Source organism: Cornus florida, unplaced genomic scaffold (assembly GCF_030987335.1).
Source record: "Cornus florida cultivar Cherokee Brave unplaced genomic scaffold, ASM3098733v1 CherokeeBrave_3.0.0_Hap2_Chr11, whole genome shotgun sequence".
NCBI classification, from domain to species: domain Eukaryota; kingdom Viridiplantae; phylum Streptophyta; class Magnoliopsida; order Cornales; family Cornaceae; genus Cornus; species Cornus florida.
In genome coordinates, this window is record NW_026775581.1 from 68,800,904 (window position 1) to 68,815,903 (window position 15,000).

A 15,000-nucleotide genomic window follows, 5' to 3' on the forward strand; every position below is an offset into this window, starting at 1 on the left:
AAATAAGCTTCCTTATTTCTCTTTGTTTTTCAAGGGAATTGAGACCCCTGATGTTCCAAGCTGCTGTACTGATCATTGAGAGGATTGGAGCACTAGGCCTGGAAAGCCTAGAATAGGCATTTCCTGGGTAATATCACCCTTCTTCTTCTTCTTTTTCTTCTTCTTTTTCTCCATCTCAACCTCCTTGCATTTTTCATCATCTGTAACAACCTTATTATCCTGGTTTGCAGAGGTCATTGCAGTATCACCAGAAATATGAGATGATTCAACCTCTTCAGTACTGGAAGTAACATCATCACCATGAAAAGAAGTCTCTTGGTCTTGATTATAGCAACTAGGTTCACTTTCAGGCACCATTGGGAGAGTACAACTTGTAGGGGGAGGTTCAATATCAGAATTCAATGAGGAGAATTGGTTAACAGCCAACAAGGAAGGTGGAGGATTAACACAATCATTGGAGGGTTGCATAATCTCTGAGCAAGTTTCTGTGCTAGTGCCAGGGTCAAGGAGCTCAACATTGGTAGATGGGGCAACCTTCTTGTTCTTCAGAACCATCTTCCATTCAGAGGTAGCACCACCAGGAGCACTCACAGGAAGGGTAACACTAGTAAGTAAGGGGTTAGGGTCCCTAGCAGCAACATTGGACTTGCAGTTTGAAGTAAAATGCCCGAAACACTTACAATCATAAACATGAGGTATCCACTGGTACTCAATATCAATGGTGATAAGTTTACCATCCTCAATTCTGATTTGAAAATCTTCCAAATAGGCTTAGCAGCATTAACTTCTATACAAACCCTTGCATAACTTATTCTTGTCATAGATTCAGTTTGTTCATCTGCAAATAAGGGCTTCCCCACAGCACTGGTGATATAACTTAAGCCTTTAGCAGTCCAGTACTCATATGGAATGTTGAAAAACTTGACCCATAAAGGTATGGTACTACAAGTTTCCTTGTTGAACTCCATGCCTTTCTCCCATTTTTTGAGAATGGTCTGCCCATAATCATCCATGGCCCATTAACAAGGACCTTTTTACATTCATCTTCATTTGAAAATTTGAAAATGTAAAAACCTCTATCATTTCCACGTGGTTCCTCAAAGCCCATTGAACCCCAAAGTTTCTGGGCTTGTTTAAGGACTAATGAGTATGGGAGTTTTTTCTGCAAAAAATAGCCTACTAAACTGACCTTCCATTCTTGTACTCCTTCTTCAGCTAGATTAGCAGGAAGATCAATAACAATGGGTGATCCTGTACTGACATTAGGAAGGATAAATTCAAACTTCATCTTACAGTTGTCAGCAAAAGAACCATTACCTGTGGCAGCCACTTTTGACCAGCTGGTTTGGTTGTCTCGAGGATCAACAGGTCCAGAAACAGGTCCAAAAATAGGTTGCTGAGCAGTGTGCAGACCATGTGGATAGCCTGTAGGAGAACCAATATTTCCATTCTGGTGAAATAGGGGAAAGTCACTTTGTGAAGGGACAGCTTGGGCAGGAGCATCAAGTCCAAAGTTTGACTCTGGGGCTGCAACATTACTCAGCTTTAGAGGTGGCGCGTGGGCACTCCTTTGGTGCTGGTGTTGAGAGACAATGGTGTTATATCTCCTTCCTCCACCTCTACCTTTTCCATTTTAACCTCTACCTCTACCCCTACTTGAGGAGGCCATGTTTGAAGGCTTACTATCATTGTCATCTGGAAGATGTGAAGCAAGCAGAGGGTCTGTAGCCACTTCATTCACAGTGACAAGTGGTTGTTTCCCTCTTTGGGTCTCAGCCCTGTGGTTAAGGGCTCTCTCCAGCTCAGCAATCTTCTCTCTGGCAAGAGCAAGTTCAGTTCTTACATTAGCAAGTGATCTAGCAGGAGCTTATTCTAACATTAGCTTTGCCTCAGCCACTGCTTTGGCACCCTCAGTTGCAGCATTCCACTCACCTTCCTCAGCTCCTTCATGGATGGAACTAAGAATATTCGCAGGTGATTGCTTATCAGAAGATGGGAGGAAAATGTTGGGACTATTCAAGTGACAAGAAGGCTGTGATGGAGGGGTTAAGCTATCCATAGAGCCAGTTAACACAGTTGATTAAGAATGGTGGTGGTGATGAAGGTGGTTGAGAGGGTTGGGATGGTGGTGGACATAGTTACTCACTTTTAAATAAAAGTTACGTATGATACATAATGTTTTCAAGTATGTATATATATATAAATTGAGAGTGATATTTTTGAGATGAAACTAATTTATAGATATAGAATATAAAGATTAAGAAAATAATTTAGAAAAAAAAAAATTATATGGGTCTTTTAAATTATAAATAAAATTAAGGAAATAATTAAAAATAAAAAAATAAAAGAAAAAATCACAAAGTAAACTTACCAAATCAACCACTCCTAAACATCAATTAGAAAGAGAAAAAATATATATATATATATATATATATATATATATATATATAAAATTAACATAAAAAAAATTCCAACAACAAATTTAATTCAAAATCAAATTCAACTCAAACTCAAAAAACATTGAAACGCTGACTCAAAATATTAAATTAATAATGAACCAAAAATTAAAAAAATAAAATCTGGAGAAAAAAATTACAATCCAAAATAAACTTACGAGTTACAAAGAGTAGAATAAAAATAAAAATTAAATAAAAAGAAGAATGATACTTCTGGAAAATAAAGAAAACAAAAAAAATAACAATAATGACTCAAAATAATAAAAAATTAAGAATGAACCAAGAATAAAAAATAAAAAATGAAGAAAAAAAAATCACAATCCAAAGTAAACTTACTCAATCAACCACTTCTAAACATCAATTAGAAAGAAAAAAAATAAAAATAAACAAATCAACTACTTCTAAACATCAATTAGAAAGAGAGAGAGAAAAAAAAAAAAATGCTTGTAAAAATAATAATAAATTAAGAATGAACCAAAAATAAAAAATAAATAAAAAATGAAGAAAAAGAAAAATCACAATCCAAAGTAAACTTACTAAATCAACCACAAAGAAAAAAATAAAAATAAACAAATAACTACTTCTGAACATCAATTAGAAAGAGAAAAAAAAAAAAACAAAAAAACAAAAATAATAATGCTTGTAAAAAGAAAAAGTAAAGAAAAAAATTAACAGCCAAGTTAAATTTACCAGATTAACTAGATTAACAACAACTATTACTGTCTTCTTAATACCAGTTATAGAGATACTAATTATAAAGAGAGAAAATATGCACACCACAAGCGTAATCCAATATATGTGACATAGTTTTATAGAAAATAAAATAGGTAATTTGTATTAGAGTTTTATAGAAATTAATTTTCTTTAAATATTTCCTTGTCTAATTAGATTTCCTGTTATTAAAACTCATAATAAATAGTTAATTTGAGTTTTATAGAAACTCTTATTATTTTTATTTTCTTTAAATATTTCCTTGTCTAATTAGATTTTATTTATTAAAAAATTCATAATAAATAGGTAATTTGAGTTTTATAGAAACTCTTATTATTTATATTTTCTTTAAATATTTCATTGTCTAATTAAATTTTATTTTTTAAAAAACTCATAATATTTAAGCACCTTATTTCCTTCTATTAAAAAACTCATAATAAATAGGTAATTTGATAAACTCTTCTAAACACCTTATATTAATTAAAAATAAATAAAAACTCATAATAAATAGATAAATAGGTAATTTGTATTAGAGTTTTATAGAAACTCTTATTTTTTATTTTCTTTAAATATTTCCGATTTTATTTACTAAAAAACTCGTAATATCTAAGCACCTTATTTCCTTCTATTAAAAAACTGATGATAAATAGGTAATTTGAAAAACTCTTCTAAACACTTTATATTAATTAAAAGTAAATAAAATCTCATAATAAGTAGATAAATAAGTAATTTGTGTTAGATTTTTATAGAAACTCTTTATTAATAAATATTATTTTATATTAATAAATAAATATTGAAACTCTTTACATTTTTAATCATAGTATAGATATAGATATATACCGATAAATTCTCACGTGTCATGCATGTGAATAAATAATCATTAAAAAGTGTATAATAATAACAACAACAACAATCGTCATGAGCATGCAATTTATTAATTTATGAAATTGAATGATATATATTTAACAAAATTTATTAATTCATTTTGAGATGGTTATTTCCTAGGGATATTGATTTTGAGTCCGAAAGTCCACCTATTCCGACTTATTTACATGATTGGGGACTCTTTAATATCCCTGGCTTAATGATGACGTTAACTTCTACTTACATAAAATTAACTATTTTTCTAAACATCATTTTGCATATTGGTATATGGAATTAGAGTGGGTTATGAAATTTGTTATGGAGATCATGTATGTTAGCTGTATCGAGCCCTTACTTTCCAAAAGGAGGTCAAAGTTCAAGTCTCAAAAAGAGACGTGGGTGAGTACCAACTAGGAAAAAAAAATCATGTATGTTAGAACGATTGACAAATTTTAAACATTTCCAATATTCTTGAAAATGAAAATGTAACTAACATGTTTGAGTAGATGTTAAATGTTAAATATTAATTTTTCCATAGTTGAACTTGGAAAATTGAGTGACCTGTTAAGTATCAATAATGTATATATATTTTAACACCTGATATCGTTGTGACTGTTTTGATAATTTGATCTGTAGTATCTTTGTGGCACAGCCATGAAAAATAAAATAAAAAATGTTTTCTTTCTTGTTTCTGTATGTGAACTAGCATTGTATAGAACTGTTTTTCTTTTGATAGGAATTTTAGCATTTCATTTATGCAACATTTCAAAATCGTTTTTAACCGATGTTTCTTCTCTAAGAAAGTTGTTAATATCATCGTCAATGTCTGTTTCTCAGTTCAAAACTAGAAATGCAGTTGTGACTTCCCTGCACGGATGGGATGAAATCTATCGTATTCAAATGTATTATGAATTTGGCATGTATACGAAAACTCCGAATTGTTCTGTTTTTTGATAAGAATTTCATATATTGTTGCAGTAGGCACTAAGCCATTGCATGAATGGATGCTGTTTTATTAGTGTCAATGAACAACCAATGGAAGCTGTGTTTTGTGTGTGTGTGTGTTTTTTAAGTACCTAGTTTGAAGAACACAACCTTTTACTTTTAACTAGTCTAATTTTGGTGGAGTTTGTATAGTGACTGAAATTCCAAAAGTCCATTTGATGTTTATAATAAGCTCAATCATGTTTTACTGGGCTGGTGCAGCCTTTTGGTTCTACAGGCTATATTCTGAGAATTTATTTCAAATAGTGGCCTGGGGCTGCAGATGAACCGAGTCTAGCCGAGAGTCAGTCTATTCGGGATCAGTCATTCGTTATGTATGTCATCTTGTTTCTCACTCTCTCTGTCCCCAAATGCGAACTTAACCAAACAAGACTTGTAATCCATTTCACAGTCAAAATTGTTGTAGCAGAAATGGTGTAGCTTATTCCATGGCATCTCAAAGAGATAGGGTTAGGGGGTACAATTCTTCTTTATATATACATATATATACACACACGCACATAAGCCATTTTTTCAATAATTCATGAACTAAAATCAAAGATTAACCTGTTTGTCACAAAAAAAAAAAAAAAAAAAAAAAAAATTATTGTTACCTTGTAAATTAAATAAATAAATACAAAACTAACAATTTAATGATCAAAGTTCCAAGGACAGAAAGGACTTAAAGTGCCATTTTACTTGAGATGGTATCTACTATTGTGGTCATTTGAGTAGTAGAATGGAGAAGATCGAGAAATTTAGTCAGGAAACAGAAAAAGAAAAAAAAAATAAAAGACAAGACAAAGTACTCAATGCTCTGTTCACAGGAAAGGAAAAAATGAGAAGTGGAATTTTTTGAACATTCATTCCAAACACAACCTGTATAAGATTGCAAGCTCACATTCATCTTGATTTTTTTTCCCCGCAACATTTAAAAACCAAAAAAGCAACACAGAAAATCATCACTATGCAGTGAACCGGGCCAAAAGATGAATTCAGAAAATGAGAACTACAATTGAAATGACCGGACGAAACACTGGAAAAATGTTATTATTAAAAATATCACAACAGGATTTTCCTGTTGGCTTTGTGATCTCTTTGCCAGCAACCTCGTAAATCATGGTTCCAAACATCTTTTCTGTGCTGCTCTGAAGTCCAACAATTACATATCATTATATCTCCAAGTGGAAGTGTTTCTTGATTTGTTCAGCATCTCCGGTAATTGGTACTCTATATCTGGTAATCTTTTTAGGAAACTAGTTTTGAATCTAGAACTTGAGATTTCATGACGAAGTTTGGGAATGCAAGTGTTATCTCCCTGGAATACAGAAAACAATGTCGAATCTCTCAAAACCAATAATAAATAGCTTACATTGTAGTTTAATGAGAAATAAGCCAAACACAACTCAATTGAAGACTACCATTTCCAGTTTAACATACATTGTCTAGTTATCTTTCGGTTAGAAAATTTTCCCAGATGGGAATTTAGGGCAGCAAAAAAAACTTTTAAATGATATGTCCAGGGAATGCTAGAGTATTTTAGGGATCGGAAATGGTAAAATTAGTTGAAGCACCCATTGGTGTGAAAATTAGAGAGAGTAGACTTAGAAGGTTTGGACACATACATCGGTGACCTAGAGATGTGCCGGTCAAACGAGGAAGACTAGTTGTAGGTGAAATGACATGTGATAGAGAAGGTTGAAGAGAGAGAATTCATGTAGCCGACCTCATTCATATGGGATTAAGGCAAGGATGATGACAACGACGACGGATGGTAAAAAATAAATGGTTCTATTGTGCAATGACCGAACCTAGCATATAAGAGATGCAGCTAACTTATGCTGACCACAACAAACAAACAAACAAACAAAAAAAGATTTTACGACTCACTTTAAAACTGGAAGAGTCATGTTCTTTATGAGAGATGGATTTCTTGCTACCAGTTCCTTCCACTCTTCTGGATCAATTCTCCCATCTCTATCCAAATCTGCCTCCATCATTGCCTGTAGAAAAATGAACAGAAAATAGTATATGGGTAGAAGATTGAATGAAGTAGTATAAATCACCAAGAAAGATTATTCACCACCTTATTCACTATTGCTTCGGCATCTTCATCTGAAAGTGTCAAATCTAATTCACTCAGACGAGCCAGCAGCATCTCCTTGAACTTCGAAGTTATATTTTTCACGTAAAAAGAATCATGTTTACATATATCACAATGTCAATGACAATTGAACCATGGAAGCAACATATTTGAAGCAAAAATGAAAACTGGAAACTGGATATTACATTCAAAATTGCATAAACAACACTTTCAAACAAAATTAGTTGAAAATACGTTGAAAAGACACTCACCTCATCACGCTCTATGTATCCCGTATGCCGTAGATCATACAATCTAAACATGACTGCAAGAAGGTTCTTTCCCAAGTTAGTACCAATAAATGTTACCGGTAGGCAGTGGGAAAGGAAATTATCTTCTGAAGAAAAGATAGTATCATTTAGGAATTAAAAAATAAAATTTCATCATAAATAGAAAAAAATGAATTTAAGAAACAGCATTGTGACATGTCTTACATGATATTTTGTCTGCTTCAGGAGCGTCTGGATGGAAGATGCTCAATGATTGAACAAAATCTTCAAATTCAATTACCCCATTTTTCTTTATATCAAACAATTCAAATACCTGCAACAAGGTGAGAAAATGAAATTTTATGATTGGTATGAATAACTTGATAATAATATGTGATGAGGAACAACAAATGGCCTTTGTGAGATGTTTATAGATAGATGGCTATGCCCACATTTTTTTATTTATTCTGTGAATGAACTTTGAAGTCCAAGATATATTTTTAAGGCATTATGAGGCTGTTTCTTTCTTTCTTTTTCCCTTTTTTTTAAAAAATAATTATTTATTTGCGGGGTGGATACGCGAGATGAGGCATTATTGATTTGCTGCTGCTGCTAAACTAAAAGTCTAAAATTTTAAATAAATTTAATGATTATGCAGGATTTTTTTCTCATATTATGCCACAATTCCATACAAACAATCAAAAAAAAAAAAAAAAAAGAGAGAATATAACAAATGAAAAAAACAAAAAATACACACTCTGTCTGCGAAGAGGTTCTGCTTACTGCTGTTGTTGAAAAGTGCAAGTCGAAATTCTTCCTGTTCATGAAATGTTTGAAAAATTAGTAACTCGTTGCATAAAACATTTGATAAACCAGTAGAAGAGATCAAAGCCTAAACTAGCATTTGAAGAATTATAAATCATAAACTTCATAATACAAATTTCAGACAAGGCTGTCATAAAAAACAAATCACAAACATCATAAATGGAAAGTGTGACAAAGATACCTTGTTAATGAGATCATCCTCAGTTATGGAATTGCTTATAGTCATGTATAGATCATACAAAGCCTCTACTTCACTCACAGTAACTGCCAAATAAAAGAAGCAATTCATATATGATCATGTATTATATACACTAAAGATCACCATAGCCGGCTGAGATTATGGCCTTAAATAGAGCGGAATGGAAATATAGGATACATGTCGTGCGCCGACCCCAAGTAATTGGCAAAAGGCTTGGTTTTTGTTGTTGTTGAGAGATCATTATAGCTGGGGAATCAAATGTGAATAAATTTCTAAAAGCATAGCCTATCAAGATGGAGAAGAAATTTCTTGCATAAACCATGTTAAAATAAGGTATACAAAATTAAGGGTATTTGTTCTCCTATTTGTGTAACTGACTCAGGTGGTTGAAATTTTAGTGTTTGTCAAGTTGCGATTTACCACCAAAGATTGTAATCTAGTAGTACTTTCTCACCTTCCAAAGTATAAAGTCGAGGGTTCAGGTCCTTTTAGCAGCAAAGTGACCGGAGAAGGTGGTACCAAGATAAAATTTTTATCTGTTTGTGGGCCATCAGAAAAGGTACTAAGAGGTAATCATTTATAATAACAAGGAGAAAAGACTATTTGTTAAAGCAAATGATACATTTCTAAAGAAGGATCATATTATGTATTACCAACTTGAAGCAGGAGTTGTCTTAGAGGAGATATTATGTCACAATTGTATATAATGATATACTAGAGAGCTTAGACCACTATTTCTTAACCAGATTGTACACTGATTCATCGTTATAGTCAAAAGATAGCAAGGCAAACTGATAGATACATGTTCTTCGGAGAATCTTCTAAGGTAATTCGAGATGAACATGATTCAGATCGCACTAGTTACGATGAGGTAATCTCTGATAGGGAAGCAAAACATTGTTAAAGGCTATGCGATCAGAGTTAGAGTCTGTATGTTCCAATCAAGTGGGCATACCGTGTATAAGGAAAAAGAGAAGTATGAGCAGGAAAACGGAGACCTTTGAAGTAAGGTTAGCTGCAAAAGATTTTTCCCGAAACGAGGGCTCCAATATGAAGAAACCTTTATGCCCCTACCCTTACTTTAAGTCCATAAGGATATCCAAGATATTGCATTTTCTGCAGTAGTCTGGATATATACTACACAAAATATTCTCTACTCACAATTTGTTTCCGAAGAAAGGATCGCTAGCTCCTTACACCCAAGTGTATTACTGGATTTACTAGTAGAGCAAAAGCAGCCCAACACAGAATCCATTTTTAAGCGTTGAGAGAAATGAGGCTATTGATATGTGTGCACCTGCCAATGTTCATAGGGGGAGAAAATGAATTTAAATTTCCCTAAAACATGCATACACTGTGAGCATTTCAGTTATAAGCAAGTAAGCTGTCAAACATTTCAGCAGAAATAAAAAATTTCCATCACTAATTGCATAGAATTTGATTTGAGTCCATCTTAATTTCCACAGAAATCAACAATATTGGAAGATCGTTATTTCGTCCATACAAGTACAATTATTAGAATTCTTACTAAATTGGCATTGTTTTAAAGATCTAATAACATATATGGTGATGGATTCAATTTAGATGGTGGATTTTGCCTTCAAATGCGATTAAAAATGAAACAGTAGCTCAATTCCTTGGGATGTGAAAAACAATTAAGAATTCATATTTGATTCAACGCAAGAGAGTGCTTATCCTATGTTAATATTGTTTTTCTAGTTACAAAGCTTTCTATTATCATGAGCTTTGCACAGGTGAAAAAAGAAAATGGGTGATTGAACAGTCTATTGCTCAATTATTGGTGTCTCATGGGAGATGAAGAAAAGTAAACAAAGGGGAAAAGAAATAGTGTAAAATGCAAATCGTAATATGATAAATTGATATTTGGAATAAAAGAATAATCTGACTGAAAATTATGTTTACATTTCAGAGTTCTTATAGTAGTTGAATACCAAGTATATTGATCTTGAGCATTATTTTTCAATAGAGGTAAGGCTTTTACATGTTGCTCTCGCTATATCTTTTCTTATGTGTGTGTGTGTGTGTGTGTGTGTATGTTGTGTACCAATAAAGGGTATGTGCATGTCCATGCCAAATCCCCTACCAGCTGAGATGGTTTTCTTTATATAAGAATGAAAAGTGTATGACAAGATCATTATTATTGATGGCCACCAACAATTTGAACCGTTCAACAGTCCCTTGTAGATAGTCCAATCCCATAATGTCAACATTTAGAGGGTAAATCAATCAAAACGGTAACATCTTTAAATAATCTGATGGGTCCAAATCTATGAGATGCTCAATCAAGTGCTGAAATATACAGAGAGATTTGGATTGATGAATTTGCAGGTGATACAATACTGTCAACTATGGGGATACAAACAAAAGCAATTATCAAAATTTGATGATGTTTTGGCCAATAAAGCAATTATCATTTGAGTGAAGAAGAATCGCTTTTTGATACATTCAAGCAATCTATCCCAGGCTCCTAGCATAACATGCTTCTTTTGATGCCATAGATGTAACAAAAAGACTGAGGAACTTTTTACCGGCATAAGCTTCTTTGATTATTTACCTTTGTAATACAATGTGTACTCACTCTAGAGCCACTCATTGTGGAATACAGTAGTGCAAACACAAAAGGGCATAACCTAGTTTATGTCCCACGATGGGGCACTGGGAGGAAAGAAGTACGACAAACCTCACAAAACATAACCTTTGACATTATTTTGCACAAAGTAATTGTCGTTGCACTCAAATGCGTCCTCATGCTTGTTAACATGAGCTTTTACCATTCCAAAAGATGGAGCACTACAGCACCATTTGCAAATCCGGAAAAGCCCATAGGTACCCAATTTAACGAATAAATCATGATTTCTGAGATCAAAACAATCACTCTCTAATTTGATGGCTGTTGTTGAGCTGATGCATGGTTCAAAAGCCAGTTTCTACGGAAAAAAATCACTAAACCTATCGAATAAATTTCGGGAATGCTTGACGACCAAGTTTGGTTATAGAATTGATGCCTCAGAAGCTGAATGCTTAACTACACTCGTGCTATGTTTGGAAGCACCAAATTAGTGCCTTGGAATTGAAATTGTATGGAATTTAATTCAAACTTTGAACACCAGGGAACAGGAAAAACCAAGATAAAGAAGAGCAGATATGAGATGCTCCATAAATCAGAGAATGAACCCCTGGTACTATAAGAGCCATGATTCCACAAATCAGATCCGAAATATTTGACTGTACAAAGAAATCTGAAATTTTCATTGAAAGAAGAAGAAGAAGAAGAAGAGAAGCATAAGGGCAACAATTGAACTGTACAAGCCCAAAATACTTTATACACCCAAATGTTAGGGCATTAACTCCTGACAGCAAGTGGTTTTTGAAGAAATACTCCATAGATAGAACTAGAGCAAACAATATAGAATTATCAAAGTCAACTCAACTGCTTCAACTATTTTTTTTTTCCTTTTTTTTTTTTTTTTTTAAATCATGTTTCAATATATATGTAGGACCTGATGCATAAAGGAGCATGAAGAGCACTTTTATCAACAAATTTTCCACTGCTACTAATGCTTATAAATTTAAATTTACAGTACCCTTATATAGCTGATCAACAAATAAATCATTATAAACACTCAGAAAAGGTTAATTCAAGAGTATATAACATACCATGATCTCTCAATCTATCTTTACTTTCATCCTTCATTTGCATAAACATAATACACACACATATATATACACACACATATAGAAACATATACATACATATATATATATATAGATTGAGAAAATCAAGAAAGGAATGAATTAGTTGATGGGTTGAAATGAACATACCTGGTTGTGGCCGATGGTGGTTCAATGGTTGACCTTCAATTCTTTGTTTCATAATTTATCCGTCAATTGCAATGCATTTTATTCTTTGCCTTTTAGTATATGCATGACTCATGACTCATCTTCTCTCTTTCTTTTCGAATAATATAACTCTGGTGAACCGTTACGTTCACAAATTAGGTATGTACAGAGTTTATTTATTTTATTTTAAATTTGTGTGTGTGATTACGTGCAGAGTGTTTGCCTATTCTATTAGTATTATTAACTATTATACAACAAAATGTCAAGAAAATAAGAACTCCCTCAGATATTTAAATATGCATTTTTTTGTTTCTCTCTGCCTTTACATAAATTATATGATGTATAGTCAAGACTATTTAATTTTTAAATTTGTTAAATTAGGAAACTTATGTTTGTTAAATCTAAACTATAGACCAAAGAGGGTATGAGATTTTGAAAATCCCTGTACTAACTTTGAATCAACTCTATGGAGTGAGACTTTAACTGGACAAAGTCAAAGTAGATTTTAAAATAAATAAAAAAAAATTATTTCACCTTCATAACTTGTTGATTTATTTATTTGCAGTATAACTTGATTGATCTAAGTCAACTTGTTGCATAAGCAATTTTTTGTTTGGAAATAGCTTTGGTACCAAAAAAAAAAAAAAAAAAAAGCACTTCACACAAAAGGAAGTTTTTTTTTTTTTGGTAAAATAAAGCACAAATATTGTTTTCTTGAAAACTTGAAAGAGTTATAACTCCAAACTAAAAATAAATAAATAATAATTAAAAGAAGTAAAAACTTTATAAACTTGTAAATTTGAATTAAAATCTTAAAGCCCATTCCTTTTATGCTATGTTTGGTGTGCCGGAATGGAATGAAATGCAAGTGGGAATGGAATGAGAATAGGAATGGAATGGAATGGTCATTCTTATTCTATTGTTTGGTTGTAAATATGAAATGTGTAGGAATGAAATGATAATAACCATTCTAGTGTTTGATTGAACTAATTTAAAATATAGAATGGAATCAATTTCTAATTGAATTCTCCAAAATATCCCTCTTAGTAACAAATAAATTAAATAAAATTAACAAAATGATATTCTCTAATAATTTTTTAAAAATAAATGGTGGCAGTGGCTGTGGTGGATGGTGGAAAGCGGTAGTAGTGTAAGTGGTGGTGTTGGAAGGCTGCGATGGTGGCAATGGTGGAAATTGGTGGTAGCAGTGGTGGTGGAAGGTGGTAGTGGTGTTGGTGGAAGGCGGTGGCAGTAGTGTGGTGGTTATGGTAGAAGGAAATAGTAGTGTAACTATAGTGGTGGTGGAAGGCGGTGGTGGAAGGTGGTAGCGGTGGCAGTGGCAGTGGTGGAAGGTGGTGGCGGTGGAAGGCGATGGCGGCGACGTTGGCGGTTGTTGAAGGCAGCGGCAGTGGTGATGGTGGTGAAAGGTGGCGGTGGCGGTGGCGGTGGTGGAAGGTGGTAGCGGTGGCAGTGGCAGTGGTGGAAGGTGGTGGCGGTGGAAGGCGATGGCGGCGACGTTGGCGGTTGTTGAAGGCAGCGGCAGTGGTGATGGTGGTGAAAGGTGGCGGTGGCGGTGGCGGTGGTGGAAAGTGATGGGCTATGGCGAAAGTCGGTGGTGTTGGAAGGTAGTGGTAGTAGTGGTGGTGGTGAAAGGCGGAGATGATTATGGTGGAAGGTAACGATGGTTTTTAGACTTGGAATATGAGGGTGTTTTGGGAAGTCGATTTTTTAAAATAAATTACTTGGGAATGGAATGGCCATTCCATAGGTTTAGTTGTGGAATTGATTTTCATTCTCAGGAATGAATTTTCATTCCAATGGAATGGTCATTCCAACTTTATGAACCATACCAAACAAAGGAATGGTTGGAATAAGAATTCCATTCTATTTCATTCATTCACACCAAACGTTGCATTAATGTAACGGGTGATAAATGAAGGTGAGAGGAGTCTCAAACTAAGTCACACAATTCTTTTCAATGGGTGTCACTTACATGTTCCGAGCGCGCTCTCGCTCTAACGCTCTGCGCGTGTTCTGACTCAAATTCTTATGACTTAATTATGTCACTCTCATGCTCCCGCTCTTGAATTTGCTCTCACTCCGCTCTTATTTTATGTGACTTAGGTCTTAGAACATTTTAAGTAAATTTCTTTGAAGTGTATGATATTTAAATATGTATCATATATATATATATATATATATATGCATTAAATAAGGAAATAAAGTATTGTAACTTTTCAATAACGAGTAAATAATAGGATCAAAGAAGACCCTTTGTGAAGTTACATAGATCACATGTGATCTCCAATCTCAAGTTTCAACCCTCTTGAATTTTAATATTGGGGGAATATATGATTCCATATCGAGATGTCAAGCCCATGTGATTGTCACTATCTAAAACTCTTCTTCTATAGACAATGAGCTTTGGACCATTAAAATCACCTCAACTTCCCATGCTGTTGCCTTCACCGAATGCCACCATTCTCTTTTGCAGATTTTGTCCAATTTAGTAATTTAAATTTACGGTTTTAAAACGGGATCCTATTTTATAAGAGCCAGCACCTTCTCCTTCAAGATGGCGTAAAAATAGCTAACACGAGTGCTTACCTTTCGGTGTAATTTTGCAATTGACTTCAAAATTCACGCTGATGTTGCTTGGAGAGGTAGGTGGAGGCCTCGATGGGGAGAACCAAGATCCTCTCCCGTATCAATTTTTGTCTTGTGTCGGTCTTGTACCTCATGCAACAA

At 33.6% G+C, this 15,000-nt stretch overlaps 1 protein-coding gene across 1 annotated transcript; it reads right to left on the bottom strand.

The window, feature by feature from the left end:
* Positions 1 to 5,528: 5,528 nt before the first annotated feature.
* LOC132285219 (calcineurin B-like protein 7) lies at positions 5,529 to 9,659 on the bottom strand. Its single transcript, XM_059787389.1, has 8 exons — positions 9,553 to 9,659; positions 8,374 to 8,456; positions 8,125 to 8,184; positions 7,593 to 7,701; positions 7,371 to 7,423; positions 7,102 to 7,182; positions 6,906 to 7,018; positions 5,529 to 6,333 (listed from the first exon to the last, which is right to left on the bottom strand). The coding sequence occupies exons 1-8, from the start codon at positions 9,644 to 9,646 to the stop codon at positions 6,264 to 6,266; spliced, it is 663 nt and encodes a 220-aa protein (XP_059643372.1). The 5' UTR covers positions 9,647 to 9,659; the 3' UTR covers positions 5,529 to 6,263.
* Positions 9,660 to 15,000: the final 5,341 nt, after the last annotated feature.